This window comes from Balaenoptera borealis (genome assembly GCF_965194805.1).
Source record: "Balaenoptera borealis genome assembly, chromosome: 12".
Lineage (NCBI taxonomy): Eukaryota > Metazoa > Chordata > Mammalia > Artiodactyla > Balaenopteridae > Balaenoptera > Balaenoptera borealis.
The window spans coordinates 42,702,266-42,721,089 of record NC_138869.1 but is presented as its reverse complement, the minus strand read 5'-3'; the positions used below and the strand labels follow the sequence as shown (position 1 = coordinate 42,721,089).

General features: G+C 51.7%; 2 protein-coding genes across 5 annotated transcripts; one reads left to right on the top strand and one right to left on the bottom strand.

Moving 5' to 3' along the window:
- Positions 1-975: 975 nt before the first annotated feature.
- CDHR4 (cadherin related family member 4) lies at positions 976-11,429 on the bottom strand. Of its 4 annotated transcripts, XM_082348016.1 has the most exons (19): positions 8,117-11,429; positions 7,580-7,764; positions 7,293-7,455; positions 7,131-7,213; positions 6,512-6,622; positions 5,770-5,873; positions 5,444-5,580; positions 4,980-5,163; positions 4,730-4,883; positions 4,390-4,483; positions 3,911-4,114; positions 3,691-3,830; positions 3,306-3,456; positions 3,005-3,225; positions 2,621-2,763; positions 2,076-2,132; positions 1,887-1,974; positions 1,630-1,657; positions 976-1,124 (listed from the first exon to the last, which is right to left on the bottom strand). In XM_082348016.1, the coding sequence occupies exons 1-19, from the start codon at positions 8,163-8,165 to the stop codon at positions 1,069-1,071; spliced, it is 2,352 nt and encodes a 783-aa protein (XP_082204142.1). In that variant the 5' UTR covers positions 8,166-11,429; the 3' UTR covers positions 976-1,068. The 4 variants fall into 4 exon arrangements, with proteins under 4 accessions (XP_082204142.1, XP_082204141.1, XP_082204140.1 ...); XM_082348015.1 differs by having other exon boundaries at positions 976-1,660; XM_082348014.1 differs by having other exon boundaries at positions 976-1,660; positions 7,580-11,429.
- Positions 11,430-16,993: 5,564 nt separating this feature from the next.
- Positions 16,994-18,790, top strand: INKA1 (inka box actin regulator 1). The gene is made up of 2 exons (XM_082346642.1): positions 16,994-17,200; positions 17,949-18,790. Exons 1-2 carry the CDS (start codon positions 17,150-17,152, stop codon positions 18,747-18,749), a joined length of 852 nt encoding a protein of 283 aa, XP_082202768.1. The 5' UTR covers positions 16,994-17,149; the 3' UTR covers positions 18,750-18,790.
- The last annotated feature ends 34 nt before the right edge of the window (positions 18,791-18,824 follow it).

The window sequence follows — 18,824 nt, the reverse complement described above, 5'->3', positions numbered from 1 at the left end:
GAGATGAGGATTTAATAAGCCCTTAGAGCAGGGTAAAGTGCTCAGGAAAAATCCACCTGCAACCCCTTCCAGTAAGGGCCTGCTGTCAAGTTGCTGGCCCTGAGGCCAGTTCTAACACCCTCACTTTATTGGAAGCACCGTGAAACATATTTTTCCCACAGAAGGCACTCAGCTTCTTCCTCCACCTGGGGTACCATAACTGGCTCAGTAAGGGAGGTCCTCTGGTACCCTAAGATGGTTCAAGTCCACAGACTTGACAGAGGGGAGAAGATTGAGAGAACTTGGGGACACCACAGTAAAGGTAGCCTCCACCAAGACAGCAGGTCCTCTGGGAGAGCTGGCAGTAACCTGAGACCTGATGCCAGGCTGGGTATGGGGAGTGAGCTAGCACTGCACCCAACAGAACCCACCGTGCAGCAGGCTACTGTAGGCCACCTCGCCACGTGCAGCAGCTCAGCTCAGCACAGGGAGGACAGAGGGCCCTGGAACTAGAAGAAACAGATCAGGAGGAAATGGGAACACCTGCTCAAAAGGGGGCTACTCTCAATCCCTCCATGGCCACCCATGCCACAGGGTGCTCAAGTCTGCACCAACCCTCACCTCAATGCAAAAGCTCCAGATCCTTTTCAAGAAAACCTCCACATACAGTCGGCAAACTGCCCTGGAAGTTGGTGGGGCTCTCAAACGAACAATGCCCTCCTTTCAGTGGGAAAAGGAAGCTCCTGGGCCCTTCCCATCTGCCAGAGCAGGTGTCCTCTGAGGGGACAGGCCAACTGGAGGCCCCCTCAGTCCCCCTCAGTCACTGGCAAGGATAACAGCTTCTTACATGTCAGAGCATTGTACAATGCCTTCTTAAAAGAAAAATAACCTTACTACTCCCACAATGTTCCCACAAGACAGGGCATTCTCCAAGTGAGAACAAGGAAGCACAGATCTCAGAGCTTCTCCCACATGTAGGTTACAAGGCTAGGACTCTTCTGTTTGTAATTTTGTTTATTATTGAATCAACTTGAAAACACATAATCATGTGAAGAAGAAATTCCACAAATACGATGCAGCTTCTTGGCCTCAGAGCCAGCGCCGGGCTCCTGTGTGCGTGTTGAACAGGTAATCTCTGCCTGTACCTGAGCTCAGATGGTCAGGGGAGAGGGAGGGTACTGCTGGCTTCAGCAGAACTGCCTCCCTCCCCTAAGGGCAGGGAAAGGTATTCCAGGACCCTTGGTGTGACCCCCTCCCTTCTGCTTGATCCAGCTTGTCCCCTCCCTCCTTTCTCAGCACATCATTTGAGGTCTGGCTCAAATGCACAGGAAGCATCCATGGTTCCCCAAAACTGGACACCAGCTCCCCTAAGCCCAGTGCCAGATTACTCTGCTATAATTCATGGTGACAGTGGAGCATTTGGGGGCCTCTTCCCTCACCACCTTCCCCCCTTTCCCCCATGGGCAGGAACTAGATCAGGTTCCCCAGGTGATTGGCAAACACTGGCTGAGGGGTGAGTGGGGGTGAGAAGAGACCCCATTCAGGGAAACAGTAGATAGTGGATGCCTGGTGGGAGGCAGAGATATTGAAATGGGGTATGGAAAGAAAGTGGGCCCAAGTAGAGGATGGTTTGGAAAGAGCGGGACTCACGGGGGTCCTGTGCTCTGCCATCAAAATGCTGCTGAGGTGAAGAATGAGAGGGTGCAATGAGTTGAACCCTGCCCATGGGGAGCAGGTGGAGGCCTGCCCCCAGAAGGGTCAGGAGCCCACCTGCCTCCTCCATGCTGATGTTGCTGGTATGGGCCCTCCCACAGGGACAGCCATCCATGGGAAAGGGGGCAGGCTTGGCAGGGGAGCACTCTGAAGCAGCCTCAGTGCCCACTGCACAGGATGGTAGGTTGACATACCAGGCTCATGACACTGCTGGGTGCCTGGGGTGTCTCCATCCTCGGTGCCTCCATGAACCTCTCAACGGACCCCTCAGTTCCCTGGATACTGGGGCAAAGTAGGAGCTGGAGTACAGGATAGGGCTCTGGGCCCCAGCCTGAGTTTAAGAGATGGACTTCCAGGCATAGAGGTATGCAAAGGAGGCTTACCTGTTTAGCAGTAGAGCCTGGGTTGATTTACTTGGTGCCTGTAGCACCTGGGCCAACCTAAAATGCCAGGAGGAGGGACCAAGCAGTGAGAGCAGAAGACCTGCTGGCTCCAGAAACCAGCACCATTCATCTGCCCCTTTTATTGGGGATAGGCTATGTCTGTATGCAGTGCCCACATTGTTACTCCCACCTACCCCTGGGTTCAGTCCTGTGCTCACAAGAAACTCAGAGTCTTAGGGGAAGGTCAGGTTTCAAATGGAGGGCAGGGGTCAGAAATAGGGGTAAATGCCCAGTGCATGACAGACTCAGATTCTAAAGCCCTGGGCCTCGTCTCATTCCAAGACTGGGTTCTGCCAGCGATGGAGACAACTTTCTCCCAGTGTATCTCTGCCTCTAACCTGATGACCACTGGAAGGAGGGCAGTCCTCCTGAATATCAGTTTGTCTGCTCATCAACTTGGGCAATCTTGGGTAAAACCAGCTATCACAGATGCGATCCATTAGTGGGCTGGGGGGAGGCAGTCAGTACAGGGATAGCAACCCTACCCCTGCAGGAGCCTGCTGAGGAGCCGGCCCAGAGCCAAGAGGAGAAGCGCACTGGTCACTGTCAGCACCACCACAAACCAGGGCTCCGGCTGCCAGAAAGCCTCCGTGTCTGTCACAAGCAGGGGTGTCATCATTGAAGTCACCTGAAATGGGACCACAGCTTCACCACTGCCCTGCCAAAATGCCCTGATCACCCAGCCTTCAAAACCCTCCAAGGGCTGGGCCACCCCACACCCCAGATTTCTCTTCTGTATTGCCAGGCTCTTTGCACTCAGCAGTTCCCTCCGAAATGCCTTCCCCCACTGTTCCACCTGGAAAACTAGGTCCCTGCATCCTCCAAGATCCTTTCTTCCCACCCACCAAGGGCCTGAGGACCCCCCTCACTGTGGCTCTGTGGGTGCTGGTGGCCACTGTGCTGGCCCTCCAGGGAACTAGATGCACAATGACAGTGGCTGTGGTGCTGAGGTGGGGGGTGGAGGGACCTGCATCGGCCACACGGATCAATAGCTCATAAGTATGGGGCTGCTCTGGCCAGGAGGGCCCCAACATGAGGTCGTTGTGCACCAGGACAGCTCCTTGCAGGCTGAATTGGCTCCGACTATTCCCTGAAAACAGAGTGGCAGAAGAAGGGGACCATTGCTGGCCTGCCTCTCCCCCACAGCCCAGTGGTCCCCTTGGCCCTCACCTCCCACAATGCTGTAGGAGAAAGCCAGGCGCTGTGGCTCTTGGGGCACCTGACATGACACCCTGGTCACCTCCATGCTGCGGCCCAGGTGAGTGTGGATGGTGAGCTCCTGAAATGGGGGCTCACACTCGGGGGCATGGTCGTTCACATCCTGCAGGCAGGTAGTCAGATCACCCACTCCCAAACCCCCAGGCCAGCCCCTCAGCCTCCTCCCACCACAGCCAGAACCTCGGTAACAGGCAACAGGTTCCAAAGCTTTCCACAATGAGGCCCCACCCCTCTCCAGCCAACCAGCGGAGGAACCTGAGGCAGAGTGGAAAAGCAGAAGGCCAGAGGGAGATATGAACTCTTTCCAATTCTTTCCAAGGCTTCGGGGCTCAATTACCTCCACCTCAATGGTAATGGTGCAAGAGCCTGAGCGGTGGCAGGTGGGGTCCTGGTCTTGGCTATGGTCAGTCAGCAGGACAGTGAGCCTGTGCAACTTCTGCAGCTCATAGTCCAAAGGCCCCAGGAGGCGAACCTCCCCTAGAAGGGGTGGCCACTGCCTCAGCTTGCAGAGTCAACTCTGGCTTCGCCCCTCCATCCCAGCCCTGGGGTGGGAGTACCGCTGAGACGGTCCACAGCAAAAGTGGCAGACCCGCCAGGGGTGGAGTACTCAATGCTGTCGTGCGGGTAATCCATGTCCTTGCCCACCACAGAGCCCAGAAGAGCGTGGGGCCCTGCATCCTCACGAACCCGGAATGTGCGTGGGACACAGGCTGGGGAGAACTCGTTGACAGGTGTCACCATCACCAGTACTGGCACCTCAGCTGGAAGCCATTTGGCAGTCAGGGAGCTGGCCTGGGTTGCCCAGCCCTGCCCTGGCAGCTTAAGGAGGTAGAGGCTCTGGAAGGAGGAAGGGCAATAGCCCTCCCCTGCCAAGGAGTCTCAGAGAGGAGAAATGTGCCTCTGCCAGGGGTCTTTGGTGGAGACAACCCTGCCCTATTGGTTTCCGAGGGAGGAGAGATGACCTCATCCTGAGGATAGGAAGAAGGGTATAGAAGAACCCGGTCCTGAATGTCCAGGCCTGGGCATGGTCACTCACTGGTCATCAGAGGCTGACCACTATCAAGCACCAGGATGGAAGCTGCATGATGAAAGCAGGCGCCAGGAGTGTCACAGTCCAGTGTGGCATTCACCTAGCCAGAGGGGCCAGAGGGTGATGCCCAGCCAAGGCCTGGGAGAGCCTTGAGCCACGCTGGGCTGCCTCAGGCCAGGTTACTCACAGATAGCCTACCCTGACCCTCCGTTTTCCAGACTGTGAAGCAGGTTGGCTCCACCACCATCTCCTTCACCCTCATGGTCTCGGCTCCCGCAGACCATTGGCCCACCCCCCTTCCCGTCCAAGCACTCTGCACATGGGTCTGGGGTCGGGGACTGGGCACCTCCAGGACTCTGTCTTGAAGGCAGAGGCTGGCTGCGCCAGCAGGGCTGTGGAACAGCAGCTGGTAGTCCAGGGTGGAGCCAGGAGAGTCCGGGTCAGTGCAAGTGAAGGTATTCAGCACGGTGCCCACAGGCGTGGTCTCGGGGATTTGAGTCCTGGGAGCAGAGGGCAGGGCGGCAGGGCGGGAGCTGGGGCTGGGCGGCGAACCATGGCTCTACCCAATAGCCAAGGTAAGGCTCCCATATACTCACACCAGCAGCGCTGGTGTGCAGCGCGGGGGCCAGCGGTTGACCGACTGCACGTCCACCCTGAAATCAAGCTCGGCGCTGGCCCACGGCCGGAGCCGCTCAAAGGCCTTCACCCGCAGCCTAGTGACCGCGGCGTCTGGGGCTTGCGCCAGCTCCAGGGACGAGGTTGTCCGGACCACTCCGTCGACTAGGCGGGTTGGGAGGGCGGGGGACGCAGAGTTCGGCCCCGCCCCCAGCTCAGTCCAGTTCCCACCCTCCCACGGATCCGCCGGCGGGGGAGGGCGCAGAGACTGACCACTTGGCCACCTCCTCCAAGGCTCGCTTCTAACTTCGGGCCCCCAAACGCGACCTCGCCCCGGTTTCTGCCTCGGCACCAGGCTCGTTTCTCAAGAGAGCGAGGAGGTAGTGCGGGTCGCTTCTAGACCAGCCGCAGAGGCATCCCCTTACCCGCCCTCCATGCCCCTCACCGCGTCCGATGGAGAAGAGCCGGCAGGGCACTGGGGAGAGGATTTCGTAGCGCACATTGAAGCCCCGGGCCTGGACCTGAACCACCTTACTTCCGGGGACCAGGTTCTCCGGGATGGTGATATTCTGGGCTTGCTGCCTGGACCAAAATGGGGGCACTGGCTCCTACTTTCTCCCGCCACCCTGGCGGGGTCTGCGGACCCCTCCCCTGGGTCTTCCGTGGTAGCCAGCTGGGGATGCTCCAGCAGCCCCACACCTTAACCCTACTCCTAATTCCCTGGGGCTAGGTCCTGCCTTCCCCACTGTTCCCAGGGTAGGGGAGCCTTACAGGAAGGAGACCTGGCTGGAGGGAGCAGGCAAAACTTTCACTGTCAGCATCCCACAGCAGCTTCGGCCTTGTCCAAAGGTCACCAGGATCTGAAGCTGGAAGACCTGCGGTGCACACAAAACAAGAAGGGAACCACGGTGTGTGTCTACCTGTATATCTGTGCCCAGTCGTCCCTTCAAATAGGCAGCGCCACCTCAGGACCTCCACAAGGAACCCCGACACTCACTCCTCCCTATGACCTGTCACTCTGTTGACAGATATTCCTTTGTGTCTCACTCTTCTGGGTCATAAGTCCTTCTCTTAGGATGCATACAGCCCTCAAAAGAGTAATATCTGAATCATTCACAATGTGAATTATCATCTTAGAGTTGCTAAGAGTCAGTCACTAAGACATGGAAGTTTTAAAGAAGGAACTTCTCTAACCTCCTCCAGACTACACTAGGCACTGTACCCAGAGCTTTCACTTCCTGTGTGACTTCTCAGAACTTTCTCCTTTCTGTAAGGGGCACCATGGGCTCCTGGAGCCAGGGATCCCTCTTCTTTCTAGAACTCCAGAGCCCAGCACAGAATCAGGCCAAGGTGGGAGTACAGCCAGCATGGGGCAGCAGGTACAGGTGTGGGCTATGTCTGGAAAAGGCAGCATGATTCAGGAGGTCAGGAACAAACAAACCTCCAGGAGGTAGTGGCTCTGCCCATTTTATGCCCAATTCACGGATATCTCCAGGTCCCAAGTCATGCTCACCTTTTGAGCCTGGCCTTTGAGGCCCTGGGATGGCGCCTGCAGCCAACCCTGCCCATTGATAGAGAAAGGTCCAGGGAAGTATGGCGGATCCTGGGCACTGGTGATGCTCATCTGACAGGACAAAGATGCTGGAGGCCCCTTCCCCAACCCTCCGTGCCCCAAACATCCCTGTCAAAGTCCCCCAACAACCCAGCAGGTACCTGCCCACTCTCAACTCTCCCATACCCTGCCCCTGCCACTCTAGCCTGGGCTCCCCCCAGCCCTGATCCTCAATCCTCTCTGCTTTTAAACTAATTATTTCGTTTTTAAACTAGATTTCTTTTGGGGATTGCAAAAATTATACAGAAATTTCATGGAGAATTCAGAACACACAGAAGAACTTTAAAGAAGAACTCAGCCCCTGAGATGTCCCTATGGGAACAACCATAGTCATTGGGGGGTGGGCAGCCCTCAGTGGCTCTCTCCAAGAATATGCATCATTGCTGAGGCTCAGCTGTAGACTAAAGAATCCTTCTGCAGGCTATGCTTGGCCAGACAGGGGCTGGGCTTGGTCTCTCCATCTCCCCCCGACCCTCCATCCTACCCCCCACCACCACCACTGCCCATGTGCAGGGCTCACCTGGGCTCCCTGGCCTGGGAGCAGCAGAGTGTACAGCCGGGTCCCAGGTGTGACAGTTTCTGGCACCTGAATGATTTCCCCAGCTGGCCAGAGGGGAGGTCATTGGGGGTTCTGTTCAGGTTATGCCTGCCCACACCCCCTGTCTGCTGTCCCTGGCCTCACCTGGGCTGGCAAATCGACCAGCACACTGGATACGACCAGGGTCCCGCTGCACATCCACAGAGAGTGGTCCCTCCATCACATGGTTGCCACATGTGAACCGCAGCTGCAGCTCATAGTGGTTCACTGTCAGGGCATCCAGCCGGGCCGAGCTGCTCAAGGTCATCTGTGGCAGGTGGGCAGTGCCATGTGGGGCCTAGGATCTCCATACCCCTATGCCACCTCTGGCTTTGTGAATTTAGGGCCTGTCCTTGTTCCCCCATGGTCCCCAGTTGTGCCCATGACCCTACCTTGCCCACATAGATCCCCTGCCATCTAGTTAGGCTAGGTGGGTTGAAGAAGGTGGTGGGTGGCTGCACATGGAGCAACTCCAGGGTGGGTGTGTGTGAAGAGCAGTTGAAGGAGAAAGACTGAAGGATGGTGCCAGGTCCCTGGCTCTCAGAGACATTTATGAACCAGGGCAGGCAGTGGAGGTCTGTGAGGAAGAGACGATTCAGGCTGGAGGCCCCCATTCTCATGGAACCATATACACAATCAGAGTCCCTCCTTTCTGCCTTAGGGCCTGGCCACATCCTGGAGACAAGCAGCCAAAGTCCTTCCTTGTCCCCCACATCCAGCCATGGGTCAGCTCATTTCACAGACTGGGAGTGAGAACTTGGTCGAGGAAGCAGCCAAGATAAGGAATGAGGGTCGGGGATACAGATCTTTGCCCTTTCCTGGCTCCCCCCAGCCCCTGTCCTCCATGGTAGCTTATCTGAGAGGGATCAGGACTCCACTGTGGAGTCAGGGGGTGAGAACTGGAGTTCCCCCACCCGCCAGCTCCTCACCAGAGACAACCAGAGCAAGAAGAAGCACCAGGGGCCTGAGCAGCACCATAGTGGCCTGAAGATACAGACAGCAGAGGAGACTACAGAAAACCAGAAGTGATTGTCAGGCCCACCCCGTTGCCAGGTCAGTTGCTCAAACAAAGCTGGGCCTCCAAGATTCTAGCCCTGCCCAGCCCTGGTGACTGAGCTCTAGACTCTACAGTCATCAAGAGGCCTGGAAAACTCCATTTTTTCCACTGCTCCCAATGAATTCCCCTATTTATTACTAGAATTCAAAGGAGATGTGAGGGGAGAAGAATCAAGCTTCAGATAGGGAAACTGAGGCTCAAGGAAGTCTTGGTCATGCAGTTCTTGGAGACAGAGCAAGCACAGAACCCAGGAAAACTGGGCCCATGACCTGCTACCCCACAGAGTCTGACCTCCAGCTGCCCACTCCCATTAGAACATTATCTGCCTAGGGACTTCCCTGGTCGTTCAGCGGTTAAGAATCCACCTGCCAATGCAGGGGACACAGGTTCGATCCCTGGTCTGGGAAGATCCCACATGCCACGGAGCAACTAAGCCCGTGCACCACAACTACTGAGCCTGCGCTCTAGAGCCCATGAGCCACAACTACTGAGCCTGCATGCCACAACTACTGAAGCCCGCGCGCCTAGAGCCCGTGCTCCACAACAAGAGAAGCCACCGCAAAGCCTGTGCACTGCAACAAAGAGTAGCCCCCGCTCACCGCAGCAATGAAGACCCAACACAGCCAAAAAAAAAAAAAGAAAAAAAAAGAACATTATCTGCCTATAAAACCTGAGCCCAACCATCAACAAAATCTCTCAAAACCTGTGTACATTCAACAAACAAAAGGTATCCTTGGTGATAGAAATAAAAATTGTGGTTACTTTTGGGGATATCAACTGGAGGGGACAAAAAGTGGCCTCCTGGAGTGGCTGGTGATATTCTATATCTTGATCTGGGTGACAGTTGTACAGGTGTCTACAGATTTTAACATTTATAGTGCTGTACCTTTGAGAGTTGTCTGTTCACTTTATTTACATTATATGGCAGTGTTTAAAAGGTTGTCTACACATGCCCTCTCCAGTTCTTCACCTCTCACTCTCTTTTCTACCCACTATAGTTGAGCTTGTCCCTCTCTCCATAAAAATGCCCTCGTTGGGGTCCTCAGAGACCTGCAAACTGCAGTTTATTCTCTACTCTCACCTCCTCGGCAGCATTTGATGCTTGCTCCCCTTGGCTCCTAAGTGCCCACACTCTCTCAGCTTCCTCCCACCTCTCTGGCTGCTCCTGCTCAGTTCCTCTGCTGGTTCTGCTTCATCTTCCCTACCTCCACCCAGTGGAGTGTTCCAGGGCTCAGTCCTGACTGCTGCCATCCTCTGTCCACCTTCCGCCTCACATCCAGGCACATGGCCTTAAACACCATCCACTCAGATTGGTTCAAGATGGTGGAGTTGAAGGACGTGCACTCACTCCCTCTTGCGAGAGCACCAGAATCACAACTAACTGCTGAACAATCATCGACAGGAAGACACTGGAACTCACCAAAAAAGATACCCCACATCCAAAGACAAAGGAGAAGCTGCAGTGAGACAGTACGAGGGGCGCGATCACAATAAAATCAAATCCCATAACTGCAGGGTGGGTGACTCAAAAATGGGAAAACACTTATACCACAGGAGTCCACCCACTGGAGTGAAGGTTCTGAGCCCCACGTCAGGCTTCCCGACCTGGGGGTCCGGCAACAGGAGGAGGAATTCCTAGAGAATCAGACTTTGAAGGCTAGAGGGATTTGATTGCAGGACTTCGGCAGGACTGGGGGAAACAGAGACTCCACTCTTGGAGGGCACACACAAAGTAGTGTGCACATCGGGACCCAGGGGAAGGAGCAGTGACCCCATAGGAGACTGAACCAGACCTACCTGCTAGTGTTGGAGGGTCTCCTGCAGAGGCAGGGGGTGGCTGTGGCTCACCATGGGGACAAGGACACTGGCAGCAGAAGTTCTGGGAAGTACTCCTTGGTATGAGCCCTCCCAGAGCCCGACATTAGCCCCACCAAAGAGCCAGGTAGGCTCCAGTGCTGGGTCACCTCAGGCCAAACAACCAACAGGGAGGGAACCCAGCCCCACCCATCAGCAGAGAAGCAGATTAAAGTTTTACTGAGCTCTACTCAGCAGAGCAACACCCAGCTCTACCCACCACCAGTCCCTCCCATCAGGAAGCTTGCACAAGCCTCTTAGATAGCCTCATCCACCACAGGGCAGACAGCAGAAGCAAGAAGAACTACAGTTCTGCAGCCTGTGGAAGGAAAACCACATTCACAGAAAGACAGACAAAATGAAAAGGCAGAGGACTTTGTACCAGATGAAGGAACAAGATAAAACCCCAGAAAAACAACTAAATGAAGTGGAGATAGGCAAACTTCCAGAAAAAGAATTCAGAATAATGACAGTGAAGATGATCCAGGACCTTGGAAAAAGAATGGAGGCAAAGATCGAGAAGATGCAAGAAATGTTTAACAAAGACCTAGAAGAATTAAAGAACAAACACCTAGAAGAATTAAAGAACAAAAACAAACAGAAATGAACAATACAATAACTGAAATGAAAAATACACTAAAAGGAATCAATAGCAGAATAACTGAGGCAGAAGAACGGATAAGTGACCTGGAAGACAAAATGGTGGAATTCACTGTTGTGGAACAGAATAAAGAAAAAAGAATGAGAAGAAATGAAGACAGCCTAAGAGACCTCTGCAACAACCTTAAATGCAACAACATTCGTATTATAGGGGTCCCAGAAGGAGAAGAGAAAGAGAAAGGACCCGAGAAAATATCTGAAGAGATTGCAGTCGAAAACTTCCCTAACATGGGAAAGGAAATAGCAACCCATGTCCAGGAAGCTCAGAGAGTCCCAGGCAGGATAAACCCAAGGAGAAACATGCCGAGACACATAGTAATCAAAGTGGCAAAAATTAAAGACAAAGAAAAATTATTGAAAGCAGCAAGGGAAAAATGACAATAACATACAAGGGAACTCCCATAAGGTTAACAGCTGATTTCTCAGCAGAAACTCTACAAGCCAGAAGGGACTGGCATGATATACTTAAAGTGATGAAAGGGAAGAACCTACAACCAAGATCACTCTGCCCGGCAAGGATCTCATTCAGATTCGATGGAGAAATCAAAAGCTTTACAGACAAGCAAAAACTAAGAGAATTCAGCACCACCAAACCAGCTCTACAACAAATGCTAAAGGAATTTCTCTACGTGGGAAACACAAGAGAAGAAAAGGACCTACAAAAACAAACCCAAAACAACTAAGAAAATGGTAATAGGAACATACATATCAATAATTACCTTAAACGTGAATGGATTAAATGCTCCAACCAAAAGACACAGGCTTCCTAAATGGATACAAAAACAAGACCCATATATATGCTGTCTGCAAGAGACCCACTTCAGACCTAGGGACACATACAGACTGAAAGCAAGGGGATGGAAAAAGATATTCCATGCAAATGGAAATCAAAAGAGAGCTGGAGTAGCAATACTCTTATCAGATAAAATAGACTTAAAAATAAAGAATGTTTCAAGAGACAAGGAAGGACACTACATAATGATCAAGGGGTCAATCCAAACAGAAGATATAACAATTATAAATATATATGCACCCAACATAGGAGCACTTCAGTACATAAGGCAACTGCTAACAGCTATGAAAGACAAAATCGACATTAACACAATAATAGTGGGGGACTTTAACACCTCACTTACACGAATGGACAGATCATCCAGACAGAAAATTAATAAGGAAACACAAGCTTTAAATGACACAATAGACCAGATAGATTTAATTGATATTCATAGGACATTCCATCCCAAAACAGCAGATTACACTTTCTTCTCAAGTGCACATGGAACATTCTCCAGGATAGATCACATCTTGGGTCACAAGTCAAGCCTTGGTAAATTTAAGAAAATTGAAATCACATCAAGCATCTTTTCTGACCACAACGCTACGAGATTAGAAATCAGTTACAGGGGAAAAAATATAAAAAACACAAACACATGGAGGCTAAACAATACATTACTAAATAACCAAGAGATCACTGAAGAAATCAAAGAGGAAATAAAAAAATACCTAGGCACAAATTACAATGAAAACACGATGATCCAAAACCTATGGGATGCAGCAAAAGCAGTTCTAAGAGGGAAGTTTATAGCAATACAAGCCTACCTCAAGAAACAAGAAAAATCTCAAATAAACAATCTAACCTTACACCTAAAGGAACTACAGAAAGAAGAACAAACAAAACCCAAAGTTAGTAGAAGGAAAGAAATCATAAAGATCAGAGCAGAAATAAATGAAATAGAAAGAAAGAAAACAATAGCAAAGATCAATAAAACTAAAAGCTGGTTCTTTGAGAAGATAAACAAAATTGATAAACCATTAGCCAGACTCATCAAGAAAAAGAGGGAGAGGACTCAAGTCAATAAAATTAAAAATGAAAAAGGAGAAGTTACAACAGACACCACAGAAATACAAAGCATCCTAAGAGACTACTACAAGCAACTCTATGCCAATAAAATGGACAACCTGGAAGAAATGGACAAATTCTTAGAAAGGTATAACCTTCCAAGACTGAACCAGGAAGAAATAGAAAATATGAACAGACCAATCACAAGTAATGAAATTGAAACTGTGATTAAAAATCTTCCAACAAACAAAAGTCCAGGACCAGATGGCTTCACAGGTGAATTCTATCAAACATTTAGAGAAGAGCTAACACCTATCCTTCTCAAACTCTTCCAAAAAATTGCAGAGGAAGGAACACTCCCAAACTCATTCTACGAGGCCACCATCACCCTGATACCAAAACCAGACAAAGACACTACAAAAAAAGAAAATTACAGACCAATATCACTGATGAGTATAGATGCAAAAATCCTCAACAAAATACTAGCAAACAGAATCCAACAACACATTAAAAGGATCATACACCATGATCAAGTGGGATTTATCCCAGGGATGCAAGGGTTCTTCAATATACGCAAATCAATCAATGGGATACACCATATTAACAAATTGAAGAAGAAAAACCATATGATATTCTCAATAGATGCAGAAAAAGCTTTTGACAAAATTCAACACCCATTTATGATAAAAACTCTCCAGAAAGTGGGCATAGAGGGAACCTACCTCAACATCATAAAGCCCATATACGACAAACCCACAGCAAACATCATTCTCAATGGTGAAAAACTGAAAGCATTTCCTCTAAGATCAGGAACAAGACAAGGATGTCCTCTCTCGCCACTATTATTCAACATAGTTTTGGAAGTCCTAGCCATGGCAATCAGAGAAGAAAAAGGAATACAAATTGGAAAAGAAGAAGTAAAACTGTCACTGTTTGCAGATGACATGATACTATACGTACAGAATCCTAAAGATGCCACCAGAAAACTACTAGAGCTGATCAAGGAATTTGGTAAAGCTGCAGGATACAAAATTAATGCACAGAAATCTCTTGCATTCCTATACACTAACAATGAAAGATCAGAAAGAGAAATTAAGGAAACAATCCCATTCACCATTGCAACAAAAAGAATAAAATACCTAGGAATAAACCTACCTAAGGAAGTAGAAGACCTGTACTCAGAAAACTATAAGACACTGATGAAAGAAATCAAAGATGACACAAACAGATGGGGAGATATACCATGTTCTTGGATTGGAAGAATCAATATTGTGAAAATGACTATACTACCCAAAGCAATCTACAGATTCAATGCAATCCCTATCAAATTACCAGTGGCATTTTTTACAGAACTAGAACAAAAAAATGTTAAAATTTGTATGAGACACAAAAGACCCCAATTAGCCAAAGCAGTCTTGAGGGAAAAAAACGGAGCTGGAGGAATCAGACTCCCTGACTTCAGACTACACTACAAAGCTACAGTAATCAAGACAATATGGTACTGGCATAAAAACAGAAATATAGATCAATGGAACAGGATAGAAAGCCCAGACATAAACCGATTCACCTATGGTCAACTAATCTATGACAAAGGAGGCAAGGATATACAATGGAGAAAAGACAGTCTCTTCAATAAGTGGTGCTGGGAAAACTGGACAGCTACATGTAAAAGAATGAAATTAGAACACTCCCTAACACCATACACAAAAATAAACTCAAAATGGATTAGAGACCTAAATGTAAGACCGGACACTATAAAACCCTTAGAGGAAAATATAAGAAGAACACTTTCTGACATAAATCACAGCAAGATCTTTTTTCATCCACCTCCTAGAGTAATGGAAATACAAACAAAAATAAACAAATGGGACCTAATGAAACTTCAAAGCCTTTGCAAAGCAAAGGAAACTATAAACAAGACGAAAAGACAACCCTCAGAATGGGAGAAAATATTTGCAAACGAATCAATGGACAAAGGATTAATCTCCAAAATATATAAACAGCTCATGCAGCTCAATATTAAAAAAACAAACAACCCAATCAAAAAATGGGCAGAAGACCTAAATAGATATTTCTCCAAAGAAGACATACAGATGGCCAAGAAGCACATGAAAAGCTGCTCAACGTCACTAATTATTAGAGAAATGCAAATCAAAACTACAATGAGGTATCACCTCACACCAGTTAGAATGGGCATCATCAGAAAATCTACAAACAACAGTGCTGGAGAGGGTGTGGAGAAAAGGGAACCCTCTTGCACTGTTGGTGGGAATGTAAATTGGTACAGCCACTATGGAGAACAGTATGGAGGTTCCTTAAAAAACTAAAAATATAATTACCATATGACCCAGCAATCCCACTCCTGGGCATCTACCCAGAGAAAGCCATAATTCAAAAAGACACATGCACCCCAATGTTCATTGCAGCACCATTTACAATAGCCAGGTCATGGAAGCAACCTAAATGCCCATCGACAGATGAATGGATAAAGATGATGTGGTACATACATACAACGGACTACTACTCAGCCATAAAAAGGAATGAAATTGGGTCATTTGTAGAGACATGGATGGGTCTAGAGACTCTCATACGGAGTGAAGTAAGTCAGAAAGATAAAAACAAATATCGTATATTAACGCATATATGGGGAACCTTGAAAAATGGTACAGATGAACCAGTTTGCAGGGCAGAAATAGAGACACAGATGTAGAGAACAAACATATGGACACCAAGGGGGGAAAGTGGTGGGGTGGGGTGGGGTGGGGTGGGGGGGTGGGATGAATTGGGAGATTGGGATTGACATATGTACACTAATATGTATAAAATAGATAATAAGAACCTGCTGTATAAAAAATAAATAAAATTAAATTCAAAAAAAACATAAGTGAAAATAAAAATAAAAGCATTGCTTACTTGATGATTTCTTTTTTGGAAAAAAAAAAACAAAAAAACCATCCACTCGCTTTGCCTCCCAGATCCAAAGCTTCAGTCCTGATCTCTCTCCCAGGCAGCAGAGTCACACACCCAGTGGCTGACTCCGCATCCCCTCTTGGATGCCTAACAGGCATCTTAAGGGTCACATGTCCACAAATGATCATTTGATTTTCGTCTCCAAGCCCACTCTTCTCCAGTCTTGCTTGGATTGATTCATGGCCATTCCATCCAATCAGTTGTTCAGGCCAGAAATCTAGGAGTCATGCTTCATGCTTCTCTTTCTCTTCCCATACTCATGCATCAGCAAGGCTTGATTTTTAACTCCAAAACATTCCCCCAAGGGACCCCCTTCTTTGCAGCCCAGGTGATGCTCAAAAGCCCCCATTGCTCCCCATCACACCAAGAACAAAACCCCTTATTCCTTTCTAAGACTGCTAGAAGCCTGGTTTTGCTGACCTCTTCACTCCCCCAACTACCACCATCAGAGATATCTAGGTCTTCTTTATGTTATGCCCTGTCTAGCTCCTGTCCTCTCAGGGCCTTTAACTGGCTGATCCCCCCACCTAGAATGACCCTCTTCTTGATCTCCCCTTGATGGCTCATCCAGATCCCATACAGAATGCCACCTCCCCTGAGAGTCCCCTCTCCCAAGCTGGCCCGTCGCCCTCATTCCCTGGTATTTTTCTGTCTACTGACTTGTCTAGTTTGTCTCCAGTTAGTCTGTGTCCTTGAACCTAGCCTCCGACTATGGAGCGGCCTCAGGGAAGGCTCTGACCATTTGGGTCAGAGAGCCCCGCCGTAACCCCCTGTACTCAGCCCGCATGTGGTCTGGGGCAGAGGGGATGCGGGTGTCGCCTCGGGAATCGCAGCTAACCAGGCGCTGCCCACTAGAGGGCAGCCCTGCTTAGCTAGGCCGAGACGAGGGGCAGATAGGGCGGGGTCTGGGCCTTGGCCGAGGCTCCTCCCCGGTGCTGCAAAGAGGTTCTGCGCTCCCGGAGTCCTCTGAGGGGCCGGACCCCTCCCATGACTTCCAGGGACTGTCAAGGCCGGCTCCAGGAGCGGATTCAGTGGGTCGAACCGCGAGTGGGCCACATCAGTGCCGAATCCGACGATTGGGGGCGCTCTGCCCGCTCAAGGGCGCAGCCGGGGAACCCGCGCGGGAGGGACCACAACTCTATCCTGGGAAAAATGGGGAAGCTGAGGCTACCGCAGGGCAGCGACTTGTCCTGGGTCATGCAGCGAACCCGGAGTCAGCTCAACGGCCCGGGACTTTGGGTAGTCAGGGGCCGGACGCGGCCCAGCTTCCAGCTATAGTCCTGCCCCTCCCCTCAGAGCTGCTGTGGAGTGGGTAGTGGGCGTCCGGCTCACCCACCCGGCAGAGTCCGGGGGCGGGGCCACATCAGCCCCGCCCCAGCCCCATTGGCTGCGGCGCTAGGGACGGGGCGGGGCTGCCAGATGTTGGGGCGGCAGCGTCGGCGGGAGCTAGGGAGAGGGAGGAGCCGCGGAACCAGGCGGAGGGTAAGGGCGCCGCTGGCCGGCCCGCGGGGCCCTCTCCGCACCCCTCTCGCTGAAGTTCGAAGAGGAATTGGCAGGCCTGGCGGGGGCTCCGGAACGGGCATGCACAGTGCTCGGCTTGACAGTTTCCTGGGCCAGCTCCGCTGGGAACTGGTGAGGCTTGGGAGCGGTTGTGGCTTGTGAGGACGTGTGTGGGGTGCTCGGCTGCCTTCCTGCCCGAACGGCACTCGGGTGGGGGGGGCTCTCCTGAGTGCCCATCCAAGACAGGATGGGGGCGGGGCGACGCAGATGGCCCAGATGGCCCGCGTCGGGTTTCGGACGGTTGGAAGCTGTGCTGGGCATCAAGTAACAGCCGCCCAGCTGGCCGTGCTGCCGGCGCGGCGGAGGAAGTTGGTGGGAGAAACTTCTTGTGGGGCGGAGCAGGGGGCTGCGAGGGACTAAAGAGGGGTGGTGCTGCTATGGATGCCTCCTATTCCAGGCTGGCCTGTACCTCTGTCCTCTATACCCCACCTGGCAGGTGCTCTATTCTTCTCTGAAAGACGCTGCGGGCTTTGGGGAGCTGAATCCCTCAAGAGGCACAGGATGCCCACCCCCCAGCCCTGAGCAGGACTTACTTCCCAATGCAGGCCCGCAACCCTGCCTCCCGCCCTGGTGGCGGGTACCGACTTGCCCGGCGCTGCGTGCTGCAGCCTGCCGGACTGCCACCAGGTCGGCCGATGGGAGCCACACGAGCTTCGTGTGCCAGCGCCCCATGCCGGCCCTGTGCCCACTAGAGGCTTTGCTGCTTAGGCGTGCAGGCCAATCCAGCCCTCCTGGGCCTTCTGTTTTGGAATTGGCCTGACCAGGCAGACAGGGGTGACAAGCACTGCTCCTTCGACTTCTGCCCTCTCTTCCTCCACAGCTGTGTGGCCGGGACACAGACTCACCCCCAATGCCTGGCCCCCTTCCGCAACCCCCCAAACCTGGCCCAGGCATGCGGCTCAAGCACCGGCTCAGGGCCTCAGATGCCTTGGAAGAGGACTCAGCCTGTGGTGTGGAGGAAGAGGAGGAAGAAGCTGTGGTGACAGGAGACAGGGGTGCAGCCTTGGGGGGCCCCAGGGAGCATGCCCTAGACTGGGACTCTGGCTTCTCAGAGGTGTCAGGCAGCACATGGAGAGAGGAAGAGCTGCCTGTACTCCAGCATCCACCACCCTCAGCATGGCACCCCCGTAGACAGCGCCTCTCGGCCAGTGGCATCCCCCTGCCTGGCAGAGCTCCTGCGGCCAGTGTACCACCTGCCCACCGACCACGGCCCAAGTCCACCCCAGATGCCTGCCTGGAGCACTGGCAGGGGCTGGAAGCTGAGGACTGGACAGCAGCCCTGCTTAGCAGAGGTCGTAGTCGCCAGCCCCTGGTGCTGGGGGACAACTGTTTTGCTGACTTGGTGCACAACTGGATGGAGCTGCCCGAGGCAGCAGGTGAGGGGGACAGTGGGGGTGGGCCCCGTGCCCGTGCTCGGCCCCCCCAGTTCCTGCTTGGCCTCTCTGAGCAGCTGCGGCGCCAGCTGGCCAGGGCACGCCGGGCAGCAGTGGCAGGAAAGCGACTGTCATGCCCACCTCGCCCGGAACCCGAACCGCCTGCAGATGTCTCACGCTTTGCAGCCCTCATGAGTTGCCGCAGTCGCCAGCCCATCATCTGCAATGATGTTGTCAGCTACCTCTGACCCTGCCCTCCAGCCTGGGACAATAAAGGCCTTTCTCTGCACTGTCCTGGTTCCATACCCCTGAGGCTCCAGGAG